General features: G+C 34.1%; 1 protein-coding gene across 2 annotated transcripts; it reads right to left on the reverse strand.

Annotated features, from left to right (window-relative positions):
* Window positions 1–257: 257 nt before the first annotated feature.
* LOC120353820 (protein Abitram-like) lies at window positions 258–8,352 on the reverse strand. Of its 2 annotated transcripts, XM_039438886.1 has the most exons (3): window positions 7,918–8,352; window positions 6,348–6,418; window positions 258–3,754 (listed from the first exon to the last, which is right to left on the reverse strand). In XM_039438886.1, the coding sequence occupies exon 3, from the start codon at window positions 2,628–2,630 to the stop codon at window positions 1,959–1,961; it is 672 nt and encodes a 223-aa protein (XP_039294820.1). In that variant the 5' UTR covers window positions 2,631–3,754; window positions 6,348–6,418; window positions 7,918–8,352; the 3' UTR covers window positions 258–1,958. The 2 variants fall into 2 exon arrangements, with proteins under 2 accessions (XP_039294820.1, XP_039294822.1); XM_039438888.1 differs by lacking the exon at window positions 6,348–6,418 and having other exon boundaries at window positions 7,918–8,196.
* Window positions 8,353–15,779: the final 7,427 nt, after the last annotated feature.

Consider the following 15,779-nt stretch of genomic DNA (forward strand, 5'->3'; position numbering starts at 1 on the left):
GGTTTTCATGTAAATACGAGTAGCCCTTACCAAGAAAATTAATATTGTTCAGTCTTTTAATATAGAAGCTTTTTAATTTTTATGTGAATACGAGTAGCCCTCACTAAGAAAATGAATATTGTTCAGTCTTATAATATATAATAATACTATTATCATCGAGGATACATTGTAATCACTTCAGAAATCTTGATTCTGTGCAACTAAAAAGTATTATCCTATCACATCTATATGTAAAGAGGTGATAAATAAGAAAAGTGTTTTCCAACAATCAATTTATTGAATCAAAATTAACAGATAATCATCCTAAACTAAAACCTACTATTCTATATTACCTACATATTTCTCTCCATTACCTTCTCTTGTACAGTTTATAATTCAATAAACTTATTGAGAAATTCACACACCACTTTCATAGGTGGTCAATGGATAATGGAAAATTAATTAAAAAATTGAATGAGATGAAATTCATCTAACCGTTGTCTAGTCGATACCGTTGTAAACCCTATCATTTTCCTTCCTCTAACTCAGCACTACCTTCTCTTACAGTTTATAATTTAATAAATTTATTTACAAATCCACATACCCATAGGTGGTCAATGGGAGATGGAAAATGAAATGTGATGAAATTAATCTAACCGTTTTCTAGTCGGTACCGTCGTAAAACCTATTTTCCTTATCTTTTTCAAATCAAATCAAATAGAATTCATTTCCCATACTTACAGAAAAACATTAACATAAATATGTGTTACAACAACAAACAAATGTGAAGAAAATAACGAAACACAAAGCATAATTGAGTAATCAACAATCAATAGCCGCTGACACAACGATCAATAGTTACAAAGTAGTAGAAATAAAAGAGCAAAATCCCGAGGCTAAGCCTGTGGAGGATGGAGTATCAGTTTTGTATATTTGCTTTTCTATTAATCCATTTAGTTACTTCAAATTAAATATAACAGTATTCAGGACAAGACCTGCCAACTTGCTTCAATTCATACTGCACTTATAATCAGATTTAGCTAACTTTTTGCTCAGATGAGAAAAAAATAATAAAAAAGAAAGTGATTGTATGCATTCTCCAATTTTGATCAATCAAAACTTATTTCAACTTCAATAAAGACTAAATGAATTTTTGCTAAATGTATGTAAAGAACAATGCACGGTCTATAAAATTTGATTGTAAATAATAGAATGTTTTTCCTGTTGGACATTTATATGATAGAATTAAAAACTGCTTATGTCGTCTAGTTGAATGAAGTATTTTTTCAGGCATTTGAGGTATCTTTGAGGTATTTTTTCACTACTACCTTGTCTCTTACAGTTCATACTAATTCGTTAAATTTATTGACAAATCCACTTTCATAGGTGGTCCATGGAAGATGGAAAATGAAATTAGAAAATTGAAATGAGATGAAATTCATAAAACCGTTTTCTAGTCGGTACCGTCGTAAACCCTATTATTTCCGATCCTGTTTCTCACCACTACTTGATCTCTTAGCAACCTTTCTCACTTAGAAACCTCACCTTTCTCAAATTCTCTCTTAGCAACTGCCTCTAAATATTGTTCATAATTGAATGAAAAAGACTAAGAAATTGTCAAAAACCACAGATTTATTGATACTTAGAAAGACCGGTTTCGGTTATTACACCATTGTCATCTGATAAACGAGTTTATCAGAGATTGACAATGGTGTAATAACCGAAACCGGTCTTTCTATCTGATAAACGAGTTTATCAGAGATTGACAATGGTGTAATAACCGAAACCGGTCTTTCTAAGTATCAATAAATCTGTGGATTTTGACAATTTCTTAGTCTTTTTCATTCAATATGAATAATTACCACAATATCAACTTCTCAAGTACACAAAAAGTTGTTCATAATACATCAATTCCGCCCTGTTTTATTCCCTCTTTTTCACAGCTACCTTCTCTCTTAGCAACTGCCTCTAAATATTGTTCATAATTCATCAATTCCGCCCTGTTTTCTTTCCTCTTTTCCACAGCTACCTTCTCTCTTAGCAACTGCCTCTAAATATTGCTCATAATTCATCAATTCAGCCTTAAACCGTTCGCTAGTAGGTATAGACGGTAGCACAATAGCCACAAACCCCTCCGTCTCCGGACACTCAACCAGCAGACTTGGATTTTCCGGCAGATTTTCATTGATTTCCACCAGTTTCCCGGGGATTCCAGCGCATATCTTGTGAATTTCCCCGTCAGCGCACTTGGCAAAGCAGAGCGCCGAGTTCACATCCAACCGCTGGGCGCCGCGTTTCGATTTTCCGCTAACTCGATTGTCGAGTCGATCGATACTAGTCGATATCTGGAAGTCGAGGCTTTCGATATTTTTCCTCATGCTTCGGATCGGATGCGAGGGAGCCAGTGTCACTACACAGATGCGGTTTGAGTGGAATAGTATGCAGTAGTCGCCGAATTTGTGGCCGACGTCTAGGACGTAGCGTTTTGTGTAGTATCTGTCGACAACTGACGGAAAAATCTCGGTTTTGTTGTAGCTATTTTCGATAGGCTCCACTGAGTTACCTAGTATTTCACTGTTATTATCCATGGAGTTATTTTCGATAGTCTCCAAAGAGTTAGCCAGTTTTTCACTGTCGTTATCCATCTCCATTTTCAACGTGAACTTATTTATTTATATTCAATGTTTAATTTATTGATTATTTGTTTTCTATTTTATCGAAACAAACCAATCTTCACCCTGAGAATCAATAATATTACTATTTATTAATGGTCTTACTTATTCGTGAAATCAATGTCAATTTTTAACTAATCACTTGTTTATTTATATTTAATGTTTAATTTATTTATTATTTGTTTTTTTAATTTAACGAGTCAAATCAATCTCCACCCTGAGAATCAATTAATAATATTTCCATTTACTATCGGTCTTCCTTAGTCGTGAAATCAATCTCAATTTTCAACTAATCACTTGTTTATTTATATTTAATGTTTAATTTATTTATTATTTGTTTTTTATTCTATCGAAACAAACCAATCTTCACCCTGAGAATAAATAAATCATATTTCTATTTACTATCGGTCTTACTTAATCGTGAAATCAATCTCAATTTTCAACTAATTACTTGTTTATTCATATTTTATTGTTTAGTTTATTTTTTATTTGTTTTTTATTTATCGAGTCAAATCTACCTTCATCCTATGTGAGAATCAATAAATAACATTTCTATTCATTATCGGTCTTATTCAATTATGAAATCTCTACACATTATTTGAATATGATTTATTAGATATTATTCAATTGACTGTACTAACTATACAAATTTGGAGTGAGAAGCACTATTGGTTGTTATCCTGTCAATTATCTCCTAATCAATTATTTGATTTTGTACTACTTGTGTAAATGAATAAATACTGTAAGTATTATGTTCAGTAATTTTCGATCTATATTTGGTGGAGTAAAATAACTTTCCACCCTCTGTTCAAATTAATAGATTTTTATTTACTATCAACCTATATTTTGTGGTGTCAAAGCATTACTTTTACCTCGATTTCAATTAACAAATAAAATTTGTATTTATTATCAAGTTGATGTCAGTTCTTATATACTATCTTACTTCTACACTTCTCACATTTACCTCAATTTGAATGAATAAATTTTTATTTATTATCAGTCTCCATCTTGTGTCGAATTCATCAATCACTTTCACTCTTTGCACTAGCTTTGCGTCGTTTCTCTTCCACCATTTTGTTGTGAGCTTTATGTCTTGCAAGTCTCTGTAATGAAAATTAGAATTGATAAAATTTTTAAAATTTTGAATTGGTAGACGAAATTTTGATCAAGATAGATTAAATATTGCTCTCTAACTGTACTCCATCATGCAGATGTGATTTTTATACTTGCATGGTTGACTATTTACACATTTTTTTACTTATAGCTCTAGTGTAGGTCAAGAAATGAGATTTATCAGTATTATTATTTCTCTTTTTATATTTAAATGATGAATTTCCTTCATATATTATACTTCATTATCAGTTTCTTACAGTGCACAAGCTGTTTGTTTATTTTGTTCTTTTCTTGTTTTGTAGAAATAAATATATTATCAACAAGAATTAGCAATTGTTATCAGATCAGTTATATAGTTAATACTGTAGGGCCCGGTTGCGCAAAAGCCGGTAAAATGTTAACTGTGATCAATTTTATGAGAGCCAATCAGAGAATAATTATTTTTATTATTTAAATATGTAGGATTGTACTCAGGTTTGGAGCGTATTAATTCATATCATCGAAAAATTATGCAGTATTTTTCAATAGGGCCAATGGAAAGTTTATTACATTGAATTCCTATAGTGAGGTACACGTTTTAATGTCAGTATTCGATCAACATTAGTGTTGCTATCCTTGTCTATCATTCGACAAACCAGATAGCGCTTTCCTTTTCTTGCTCCACAAATTTGCCGGATCGTTTATTAACAATGAAGAAATATAATTAACAAAATAACTAGGCTAATCCCAATTATGAATATTCATATCAAAATAGTGTGTGAATTAAGTTATCATTTACATAACCTGTAGACTGTGTACTCCAAATTAAGGTTTAAAGCAGTTTTGGGCGAATGCCTGTTGTTTTCACCTGCATTGTATCTGTTTTCATGAATAAATGAAATTAAATATCATTGAAAAATATTTTTCTTGGCGAATAAAATATAATTTATTATTATAAACAAGATTTAACAGCTTGATATTACATAAAATATATCGGTATCAGCTATCCTTTATGGAAGGCAGTGGCTAGCCAGAGAATCGGCAACGTTGTTCTCGCATCTTCCTCCACTGCCATTATAACATGAACCTCACTAAGATAAGCCTATCCTCTTCTATTTTCTTTCAGAGACGACTAGCTTCAGGTATTTAACGCATCATAAAGTATCAAAATCAGTGCATTATAATGGTAGGCTATTATAAGTCATAGAATAGATTAGAGTAAGATCTATTAGAAACGAAACGAATAGAGTAAATAGAGCATTGAGTAGCACACTAGAAAATATAGTGTGTATCTTCCTCATGATAACTGATTCACTAGTAGAACAAAATGTTCTAAATAATTGTTAAAATTCTTCTATTGATGGCTCAATCTTCTGTCATCAGATAGAAAGAATTATACAAACACAGATGCAGTGAAAAATCGATTTGAAATCAAAATTCTAGACTAAGTATTCCAAATTAAGGTTTAAAGCAGTTTTGGGCGAATGCCTGTTGTTTTTACCTCCATTGTATCTGTTGTCTATGAATAAATAAATGAATATTAAAATTACAAATCCATACCACAGTAGGCCTATGCCATGCCTATTACACACTTGCTGGAAGTGTCATAGCTGACACATGTAGCATGTTGTGACTTGTATGTAGCTGCTCACACTGAACGCAACCAGCAAGTGCAAGCGTTTAGTGTGAATGCTCCTATTGTTCTTTCCAGATTTGTTTCTCATCTCATAATCAAGCTTGCACTTGCACATAAACGCATTCAATGTGATCATATCCTTAATCATATACTGTCATTTATAAGGTGGACATTACTATATATATATATATTATTCATCCTTGAACTATTCATTATAATGATGGAAGATACTATGTGTTCTTATAAAACACTGGTCGTTTTCACACTTACCGATTGTTAGCCGATCAGGTTATCTGATTCTCAGAGAATCACAGGAAAATAATAATATAATAATTTATAAGTGTTGACCTCAATCGGTAAGTGTAAAACTGGCCATTGTATGTTATTTAACCTTCCACTAGTCGCGCCCTACTCAATCACACGAGCAGTCGCGTGTTGTACATTTTACAACATACAATTTCCAAGTGTTATATACTCTGTTTACTGTCAAAACATATTAATTAATTGTATAAGTACTTTTCCCATCTTCTTGGATTATTTTACGCATATGAACATTTGGATGATTACCATTTCATAGCCCAATAAGGTACACCAAGCAAATCCATCAATTCTGTGTTATTGGTTCGTTTACAGTCCCCATATACAGTATTTCCCTATCTTATGCACAGTGCAACTTATGGACTGTCGCGACTAAATGGCAACTAAAGACTGAACAATTGCTCGGTTGGTACTGCAACTCAGTGGAGTGATGGGGAGAAAGTTTTGGAATGCATAGGTGACTCATTCACTGACACCACCCCATCCAATAGTTTAGTGCAGCAAAAAAAAAACTGACAATGCTGTACTTTTTAAAACAGCGCGACTGCCGGAAGGTTAATGATTTATCCATTTTTATTTTCTTAGAATAATACAACAGATTAATGAATATCTAATGAGATTGGAGATAATAATTTGTATAGCCTACTCACTTCTCTTCGTAGGCATTTTCCATAGCAATTTCCATACTATCACAAGCCAGAAGAAACTTCATGAATTTATTCTGAAAATAAAGACAAGAAAGAATTAGTTGGAACTGAGATGAACTGAAAAAAGAAAACGGGTTTCTTTGTCAGTAGACGGTTCTGGAATTCCTTAACTTAGGGTATCATCACATTGGATGTGTGTATGTGCAAATACACGTCGAATCATGCATGCATGAGTCGAGAAACAAAATCTGGAAAGAGCCATTGAAACACGTTGTTCGACATGATGTCTGTAAGTTAGCTGCTTACACTGAACGCAACCAGCAAGTGCACGCAATCAGTGTGAGTATTCTTATTTCCCTTTCCCGATTTTTTCTCAACTGCACGCTTGATCTGCAAAATACTAAATAGCTGCATAACCAAGCGTGCACTTGCACTTTGCACATAAACGCACCTAGAAATCATCTACGTGATCATACTCTTAGCTTAAAATATAGACCAACTCAAATGATGGTCTCATTTGGATGTAAAATTTACTTTTTATCTGAGTTGGTATTCATATAATTTCCTGCATCATTCTATTCCTAATTAATAGAGGAGTTCTTAATATACATGAGAATATTAAATAAATAGGTAGTTAAAATTTCATTACTTATCAACTAGGCTACACATGAAGTAAGGTGTTGGAAGGTGTAGGTGGAGAGGAAGATTAAGGTGTCTTCCTGCACTCAGGAGAGGCAAGTATCAATAAAATACAAGAAATAATAAGGGCATGGATCTACCACAACACCGCCTGATAAATTCAAAGACTCCTCAGACTATGCATGAGCCTTCTTCTTCAATTTTCTGCCAACAACCTGAGGGCCATGGAGACCAATAACATCTTTGTTGCCAGACTGAAGAGATATTTGACAGTACGACCATATTATGCTGAGGGAATTTATTGAGAACAATACATTCTAACACCTGCCTGGTCAAGCAGCAGATACCACATGACCTCCACAAAAATGAGGAAAAAATGACAATTCCTCGGTCTCTGAATGCGGAGAAGACTGAACTAGTAACAAGATGCCTACAATAACAAACTAATCTAACCTACATTCATATCATGGTGAACAAGTTGAAAGCATTTTGAATTGTTAATGTGAACTTAAAACTAAGTAAATGTAGACCAGGTTTACTTCAGTATGTTGAAAATTCATTGCAGCTTAAAAGAAGATGTTTCAACATAATTCAATTTCTATGAATTTATATCGAATGTGTGATTTGTTGGTTGAGTAAAACATAACCTCAATCTATCAAAACATAATCATAATTATCCGCTTTAGTCGATTACTTGAATACTATTGTTATTTTAAATCTTGAACACTAAATAAATAAGATAATGGGCTACAGCATGATTGTCAATGAACTAATGTGCAATTCAATTTACATGTAATATAGGCCTGCATAAGAAGTCATGAGACCAGGGTAGGTATAAGTACAGAGTTACACTTCTATTTAAACAAAACGTACCCAATGGTCTCAAGCAAAGAATTGAAAAGATAGAAAACTAAACATTGAATACGATACTCACTTCTTCGAGACATTTTCTGTAACTTTCAATCAATGAATTACATTCTTGGGAATGTAGATGAGGTGACAAGTCAACGTGCATAACAGTTTGTTTTTTTACACAAGTAATGAGAATTAATTCAATAAACTATCCTCGTAGCTCGTAGATGAAGATACTGCAGTGTCATTATTTATCTATGCCGTATTTTACAATATTAGGATAAAAAATTGAAAGTTTGTATGCAGAAATAGCAAGCAAATAAGAACTTAACCTTCAAAAGTTGAGAGGCCGCTCGAAATATTCAAGTCAGTGCCATCTTGAACGAGAAATTGGAAAGCTAATCCAAATAAATGTATTTTTCTCATAGACAAATAAAACAAAAAAATGAATAAATAAAAACTAGAGAATTTATTGGTATGTCTTTCAAAAATAATTCTCTCAGTAAAACAAAATAAACAGAAAAATATAATTCAGAGTTGAGAACGTTTGTGGACTTGTGCGGCATCCTATGGAACTTTTGTGCGGCTCTTGAACGTAGTTTCAGTTTAAACCGAGAGATGGTGTATGCTGTCTCAGCTCGATTTCCACTTCAATCCTTGGAGCTTCTTCATTCTGTTCTCTACTCATATTGAGGTTCACCTTATAATGGTATTATTAAATTTAATCATTGGTGTTACTATAGTGAGGTCCACGTTATAATGACAGTGGATGAAGATAGAAGAATAGCGATGCCAATTCTCTGCATTAATTAATTATATTTCTACACTATCAAAAACATAATTGGCATCGTTGTGGACCTAGAAAAGGATAGTACCACCGGCTTTGTCGAATGATTGACAAGGATACCAAAACCAAAGTTGATCAAATACTGTCATTATAAAGGATAGTACCACCGGCTTTGTCGAATGATTGACAAGGATACCAAAACCAAAGTTGATCAAATACTGTCATTATAACATGGACCTATCACTATATAGCTAGCTACTTGTCTATCAATCGAAAAAGCAGATAGCACTATCCTTTTCTTGCTCTGCAACGTTGCCAGATCTTTTTTCAATAATGAAGAAATCAATACCTTAACTTATACCTTCTTCTTCATCCATTACCTACACTTGTGGGATCGATGGCGTCATTTCACAATGAAAGTCAGAAACAAACAAAAAAACACTATTTTATCAATCCAATTAACAAAATATTTTATTGATAATTTATTAACAAAGGGAACTTTCTACAAGTATTTTGAGCGTTATTGATAATAAGGGGTTAATACTGTACAGACGTTTCTCTTAATGATTCAAAAAAATTTTCTTGTACGAGAATATTTGTAAAACCTTCCTCTAAATTTTTTGTCATAATTTTTTCTCTATATTTTTTATTCATATTATTATTATGAATTTTTCCTTTAAAACTCATATTAAATATTAGTTACAACCTTCCAAAACTCTACAATTTGTCTTTCATTTTCTGAAAATAATTATTTGATAATATTCTTGTTCAACAGGTGAGTTTATTGGAAAGTGTTGAATCTATAAAAATCAGGTAATTTTCTCAGCTTCAAAATGTTATGTTTTCACGCACCGTACGTCAGTCAATAATAATGTGCTCCCCGATGTTCTTTATGGGTCTCTTCACACTTAGCTACGCTACGCTAAAATACTTCCTATCTTCCATTGTTGAATATAAGCTTCAAATCTGTAAATCAAGATTCATAGCTTGAATTTTTAACATTGCAAGATAGGACGTATTTCAGCGTGGCTTAGCTATGTGAGAGGTTTCAGTTTCTGACGAGGTCTTCCATACGCATGAGGTAACGTATGTATACAAAATAATAGAACCATGGAGAAAAGATAGCATAAGCAGACATCCCATGGTATTGGTCGTTTATGTGCCATTTTCTAGCCGTTGTTTTGTTAACTGAAGCTGATAGCTGTCGACTACTGTCGATTATCACTGTTTTGTTGGGGTGAGAGTGTAAGAACGGCACAGTATAAGAGACTACCAGCGACACAAAAAACAACTACTAGGACTTAATTGATTAACTACTAGGACTAACGGCTTGATTTAACAGTGAAATTTGAAACATGAATGCCCTATAACATAGCATATCGTCTTATGGTATCTTTTCTCTGTGATAGAACATAGCTAGAACTATAAAATTGTCATTGGCATTATTGACAGAATTTTTTATATCGGTCGTTATCCAGTTACAGTTTGAGATTTCGGATTGATTCTAACACCAGAGTGTTCAGATTGACCCAAACTATAATATTCGAGAAATTCAATCCATATCATGAACTCTTTTCATGATCAATATACGGTACTTCAAAAGCTTGAAAGCGAGGACAATATATTATTTGCAGTAGACATTCACTTATATTATTAGCACAGTGTTGTGGAATGTCTCCTATTCTATGCTTCAAAATGACATCCAGTTGAAGGTTTGAAGGAGTTTTTGTGAAGACTGCTTCTCTGATTGGTTCTCGTGGAATTAATCACTGTTAAAATTCAACCGGCTGTTGTGTAACCGGGCCAAAGACCATTTTCACGGCTGCAGCGTCATTGGAATGAAAGAAAAATACAGCTTGCAGCGGAAAACCACGCTTTTTCCACCAAACGCAAAATTTCACAATCATAAAACCGGGTATCTAGTGACAGATTTAAAGCTGGCCACCAACGGTAGAATATGCATCATACATAATCGTCATACCAGAGAAAACTCCTATAATATTGTATTCTGTGGTCATACATTGTAGTTGTCATCAAAGCTGTGAATCGCTTCCAGCAAAAGTTTTTGAGGTTGTTTTTTCGTATCTCCGATTTTTGTTGTTCATTTTCACTTTCCTTGCCCTATTACCATAGGTAAGGAAAGTATTGCTTTCCAAAAAAAATTAAGGTACCCTAATTTCAAGTTTTCTATAAGTTTCAAGGTCCCCTGAGACCGAAAACATGATTTTTGAGTGTTGGTCTGTGTGTGTGTTTGTGTGTATGTCTGTGAACACGATAACTCCATTTCTAATTAACCGATTGACTTGAAATTTTAAACTTGAGGTCCTTATACCATGAGCATCCGACAATAAGAAATTCAATAAAATTCAATTCAAGATGGCGGATAATTACTAAAAAACCATATTTCTTTACGGCTCTAACGATTTTCTTCAAATTTATACCATGGATTTATAATCCCTATCAACTGACATTAGTCTCATTTCTTGGAAAATTGCAGGAGCTCCGTAATATTCTTGAGAAAAATGGCTGATAGTGACTAAAAACCATGTTTTTCACGGTTTTCTATCAGTATAATTTGTAATTTTCCATTGGATTTTTTATCGTTATCCTCTGTTTATTTCATGTTCAAAGCCTCTCGCTGATGATGATAATATGTGCATTATAAAAATGCATGTTACTTTAGAATGCATGTTCTAATGTTAGTGGCCAGCCGAAGGTTCAGACTTGAAAATGGTGTCAATCCACTACCTCCGTAAAGAAAGCCGTAGTGCATTCGTGTGACGTCAGCAAAGGTAGGGCTCCTACACCAATAGAAGCACTAGCTGATATATAGATCAGCTGAAATCAACGAATTTCTATTGGTGTGGGAGCCCTACCTTTGCTGATGTCACACACTAATAGTTTGCTCCCACACCAATAGAAATTCGTTGATTTCAGCTGATCTATATATCAGCTAGTGTTTCTATTGATGTAGGAGCCCTACCTGTGCTGACGTCACACGAATGCACTATGGCTTTGTTTACGGAGGTGGTGGTCGATCTTTCATATTTAAAATTTATTTCTCAAAAACATACACAATTATAATAATCTAATATTATAACATCTAAAAATAATACAAGAAAAATACTATTAAATATTTCCCCATTCTCCCATTCAATTAATTGGATCTTTATTCCACTTTTATTTCATCTTTTTATATATTTCTTTTGTTATTTTGTTTTATGTTTGTTTGTGGAATAAATGAATTGGTTGAATTAATGCTGACAATTTGTACTGAATCTCATTTTTGAGCTATAGCCTGAGCAGATAATATACAGTAGCCTATGAACCATTGTTGAACCCTTTATTGTCTGTTTTTCAAAGGGTGGGTAGCTTTGAGGGAGAATGCCAGGGGATGCTCAAAGAGGAGGAATGAAAATTCATGCGCATTGTTGTGGAAAACGGGCGTTTCTCTTCCCCCTCCTCCTCCCACCTCGTTACCACCTCCTCCTCTGCTTCGTCCTCATCCTCTTACTCATCCTCCTCCCCCAACACCTCGCTTCTTCTTCCTGTATTACCTTTGCTTCCCCAAAATCGGAAAAGTGGGGATGACAATAGGGCGCTTGTCTGTTGTAGTCCTCTTCATGCTTTTCTCTTTCTTCCTCCTCATTCTCCTCTTCCTCCTCCTTCTCTTCCTCCTCCTCCTCCTTCAAATCATCCCCTTCCTCTTCCTCATCCTTTTCCTCTCCAGCTTTTCCAAAATCAAGCAGAGGTGGGGATGACAATAAGGCGTTTATCTCTGTAGTCCTCTTCCTTTTGTTCCCTTTCCACCTTCTCCTCCTCCTCCTCCTCCTCCTCCTCCTCCTCCTCCTCCTGCTCCTCCTCCTTCCCCACCATCAAATTATCCCCTTCCTCTTCCTCATCCTTTTCCTCTCCTGCTTTTCCAAAATCAAGCAGAGATGGGGATGACATAAGGCGTTTATCTGTTGTAGTCCTTTCCTTCTGTTCCCTTTCCACATTTTCCTACTCTTCCACCTCATCCTCCTACTCCTCCACCTCCTTCTCATCCTTCAAATTATCCCCTTCCTTAACCTCATCCTTTTCCACTCCTGCTTTTCCGAAATCGAGTAGAGGTGGGGATGACAATAGGGCGTTTATCTGTTGTAGTCCTTTCCTTCTGTTCCCTTTTTACCTTCTCCTACTCTTCCACCTCATTTTCCTCCTCTTCCCACCTCCTCTTCTCACCATCACTCCTATTTCCTCATCCTCATACTCTCTCACTCCTTCTTTCCCGAAATCGAGCAGAGGTGGTGATGACAATAGGACGCTTGTCTGTTGTAGTCCTGTCTCCTTCCAACCTCTTCCTACTCTTCCTCCTCCTCCTCCTCTTTCACCCGCTCTTCAATCTTCACCACCATCACCTCCTCTTCCTCGTCATCATCCTTTCCCACTTCTGTTTCCCCCAAAATCGGGCAGGGGTGGGGATGACAATAGAGCGCTTGTCTGCTGTAGCCCAAACACAACAATGCTTCAGACTCGCTTTGTCAGTGGAGGATCCTCACAGACAGGCGCAAAGCGTTCTCCAATCGGAAAACCGTCTGGAAAATCTGGAAGGAAATACAGTGGATTTTAACCAAAGATTCCACAGATAGATTCAATCTGTACTGGAACAGCATGCAAAACTACGCTTTTATTAGCTCGTTCGTTTGTTTCAGCTATACTCGAAAAGCATACACTAATAATTATATCCATGATAAAATTAGTTGAAAGTTTTGATTTTGATTACTAAGTAGAAGAAATTTTGTTGTAAATTCGGATCTCAATCTTTCTAAAATCAAAATTAATTGTTTCAAGTGTTTGTGTTTTGTTTCAAAGTGGAAATTAGTGAAGAATTGAATGTCGCACATAACCTTTATTTGGACAATTTATTCTATGAAATTGGGATGAAAAGAAGTTTTGGACTGTAGTCTGTTTCTTTGTCCTGAAGTTGATTGTAAATGATAAATGAATAAATAAATATTACCAATCGATTAATCTAGCAATCGTTCAATTGCCTTGTCTCCAACTTGTGCAAATAATCTTGTTGATAAATAAAACAAAATAAAATCTTATAGCACCCTTTATTTTTAAAAAAACTTTAAAATAGTTGAACAACTAGTTTTGGTAAACAGTTATTGAATTTTATTTTATTTTATAACCTGAAGATGATGTAATATATCACCAAAACTAGTTGTTCAACTATTTTAAAGTTTTTTTTTTAAATAAAGGGTGATATACGATTTTATTTTGTATTATTAATTCAAAAGCAGCCCATGTCAATTCGTGTTGATAATTATCGTAAAACAGTAGATATTTATTTATTTATTTATACGTGGATACAATAACAAATCATATAAATATGATTGGGAAGGAACAACAGGCTTGGCCCAAAACTATTCCATTCCCAAATTTTGATTACATGTCCAGAAAATAGGTTATTTTTGTTCTGTAAGAAGTTCAAGGTCAACTTTCGTCCAAAAATAAATATGAGATGCAAATTTTAAATTTAGAAAAATTAAAACACCAAATTATAGTTAAATATTACACTTAATTATCACTGCACATTGTATTAATTAAGTTATTTTATGAATTTTGAAGCCAAAAATACACACAAATTCTCACTAAGAACAGCTGAACAATAAATATAGATCATTTTCAAATTACTAAGTACATATTATTCATCTATATGAGTACTTACTTTGGAATACTACTTGCTATAAAGTTTATTGAATATAATTGGGTAAAAACACAGTTATAGTTTTGTCACATCCACATTTCATTGAATTTGTTAACAGGATTGCAGTTTCGTACAGTTGATTGTTAATTGAAAATAGCAACAAGCATGCAGATTGAATTGGACTTATTCATGCACAAGCATGTTCATGCACAAACATGAATTGGAATTATTGTTACACTGCATGTTTGAATTCTACATGCAGCAGAGGATGCAATCATACGAACTACGAGAATAATAATTTCGAAATACAATGTGATGTGATACTATTTTCGTATTTGACAGTATAAGTTAATCTAGCATATCGTAGCCAAAGAGTATAGAATGTAATATTTGTATTACAATTATACTGTTAGATTGATTGAGCTAAATGATTATCTAAGCTCCATATATTGTAGTCAGGTGTATAACGGAATTATTTTATCTTATAGAGGTAGAGTAAAGACTTTCCAAAGTGAGGCATACATATATAATGTTTGAATATAATTACTTGTTGCAATCGAATTTGTTAATCGATTGATAATAATTGTTAAGCAATTGTTAATTGCAAGTCCTAGTTTAATCTATTTGGAACCATTCCTCACCGAAGCAATATTTTTTGTCAAATAATCTCTCATCAGAAACGGGACCTCCAAATTCAACGAATGATGAGCCCGTGAGAAATTTTTATAGAACAGTGTACCGAAGCTGGGACCGAATTTGTGAATTGGATGGATTGTTCTTCCTTCCTCCTTTAAAATGTCACTTCCCGTTTGATACCTTTCATCACCTTCTCCTCCTCGTCCTCTTCTTCCTCCTACTCCTCCTCCTCCTCACCATCTTCCACCATCTTCTTCCTCTTTTTTCTGCTATCCTCTTCCACTTTCCTTCTTAGCTGAATAGCGGACGCTACAAGTACTAATAAATTTAGTAGTGCGGTCACTTTTGAAACTAAATAATCGTCATATCCTTGGGAACCTTGTTTTAGAAAACTGAATGAGCCAGCCTGTGGTCTACCGGTGGACAAAAAATATAGTCAAACTGTGAGAAAATGTCTCTTTAATAGTTTTTTCTTCCGTATTTCCGTGAGAAGCGATTAAATGCTCGGTTCTCTTTTATCTTGCATGTTAAGAATCACTTATTTGGATTGGAGATCTCATTTCCGGATTCACCTGCGATTTTGAATCTAGATTGCTCTATTTGTAGTCGTAGATTGATTGAGCTAAGCGATTATCTGAGCTCCATATATTGTAGTCAGGTGTATAACGGAATTATTTTTATCTTATAGTGGCGAAGTCAAAAGTCTTGATCCATCACCAACTGTTCTATTGAATACTAGCAGGTAACCCGTGCTTCGCAAGGGTCTTTCTTAAAACTTGACGTAATGAAATCTAGAAGAATTCAAAATAGGCCTATGTACAGTGAG

Source organism: Nilaparvata lugens, chromosome 12, assembly GCF_014356525.2.
Source record: "Nilaparvata lugens isolate BPH chromosome 12, ASM1435652v1, whole genome shotgun sequence".
NCBI lineage: Eukaryota > Metazoa > Arthropoda > Insecta > Hemiptera > Delphacidae > Nilaparvata > Nilaparvata lugens.

Excerpts from the sequence above, each read along its gene's own strand:
- LOC120353820 (XM_039438886.1), bottom strand. The coding sequence starts at position 2,630 with ATGGAGATGGATAACGACAGTGAAAAACTGGCTAACTCTTTGGAGACT.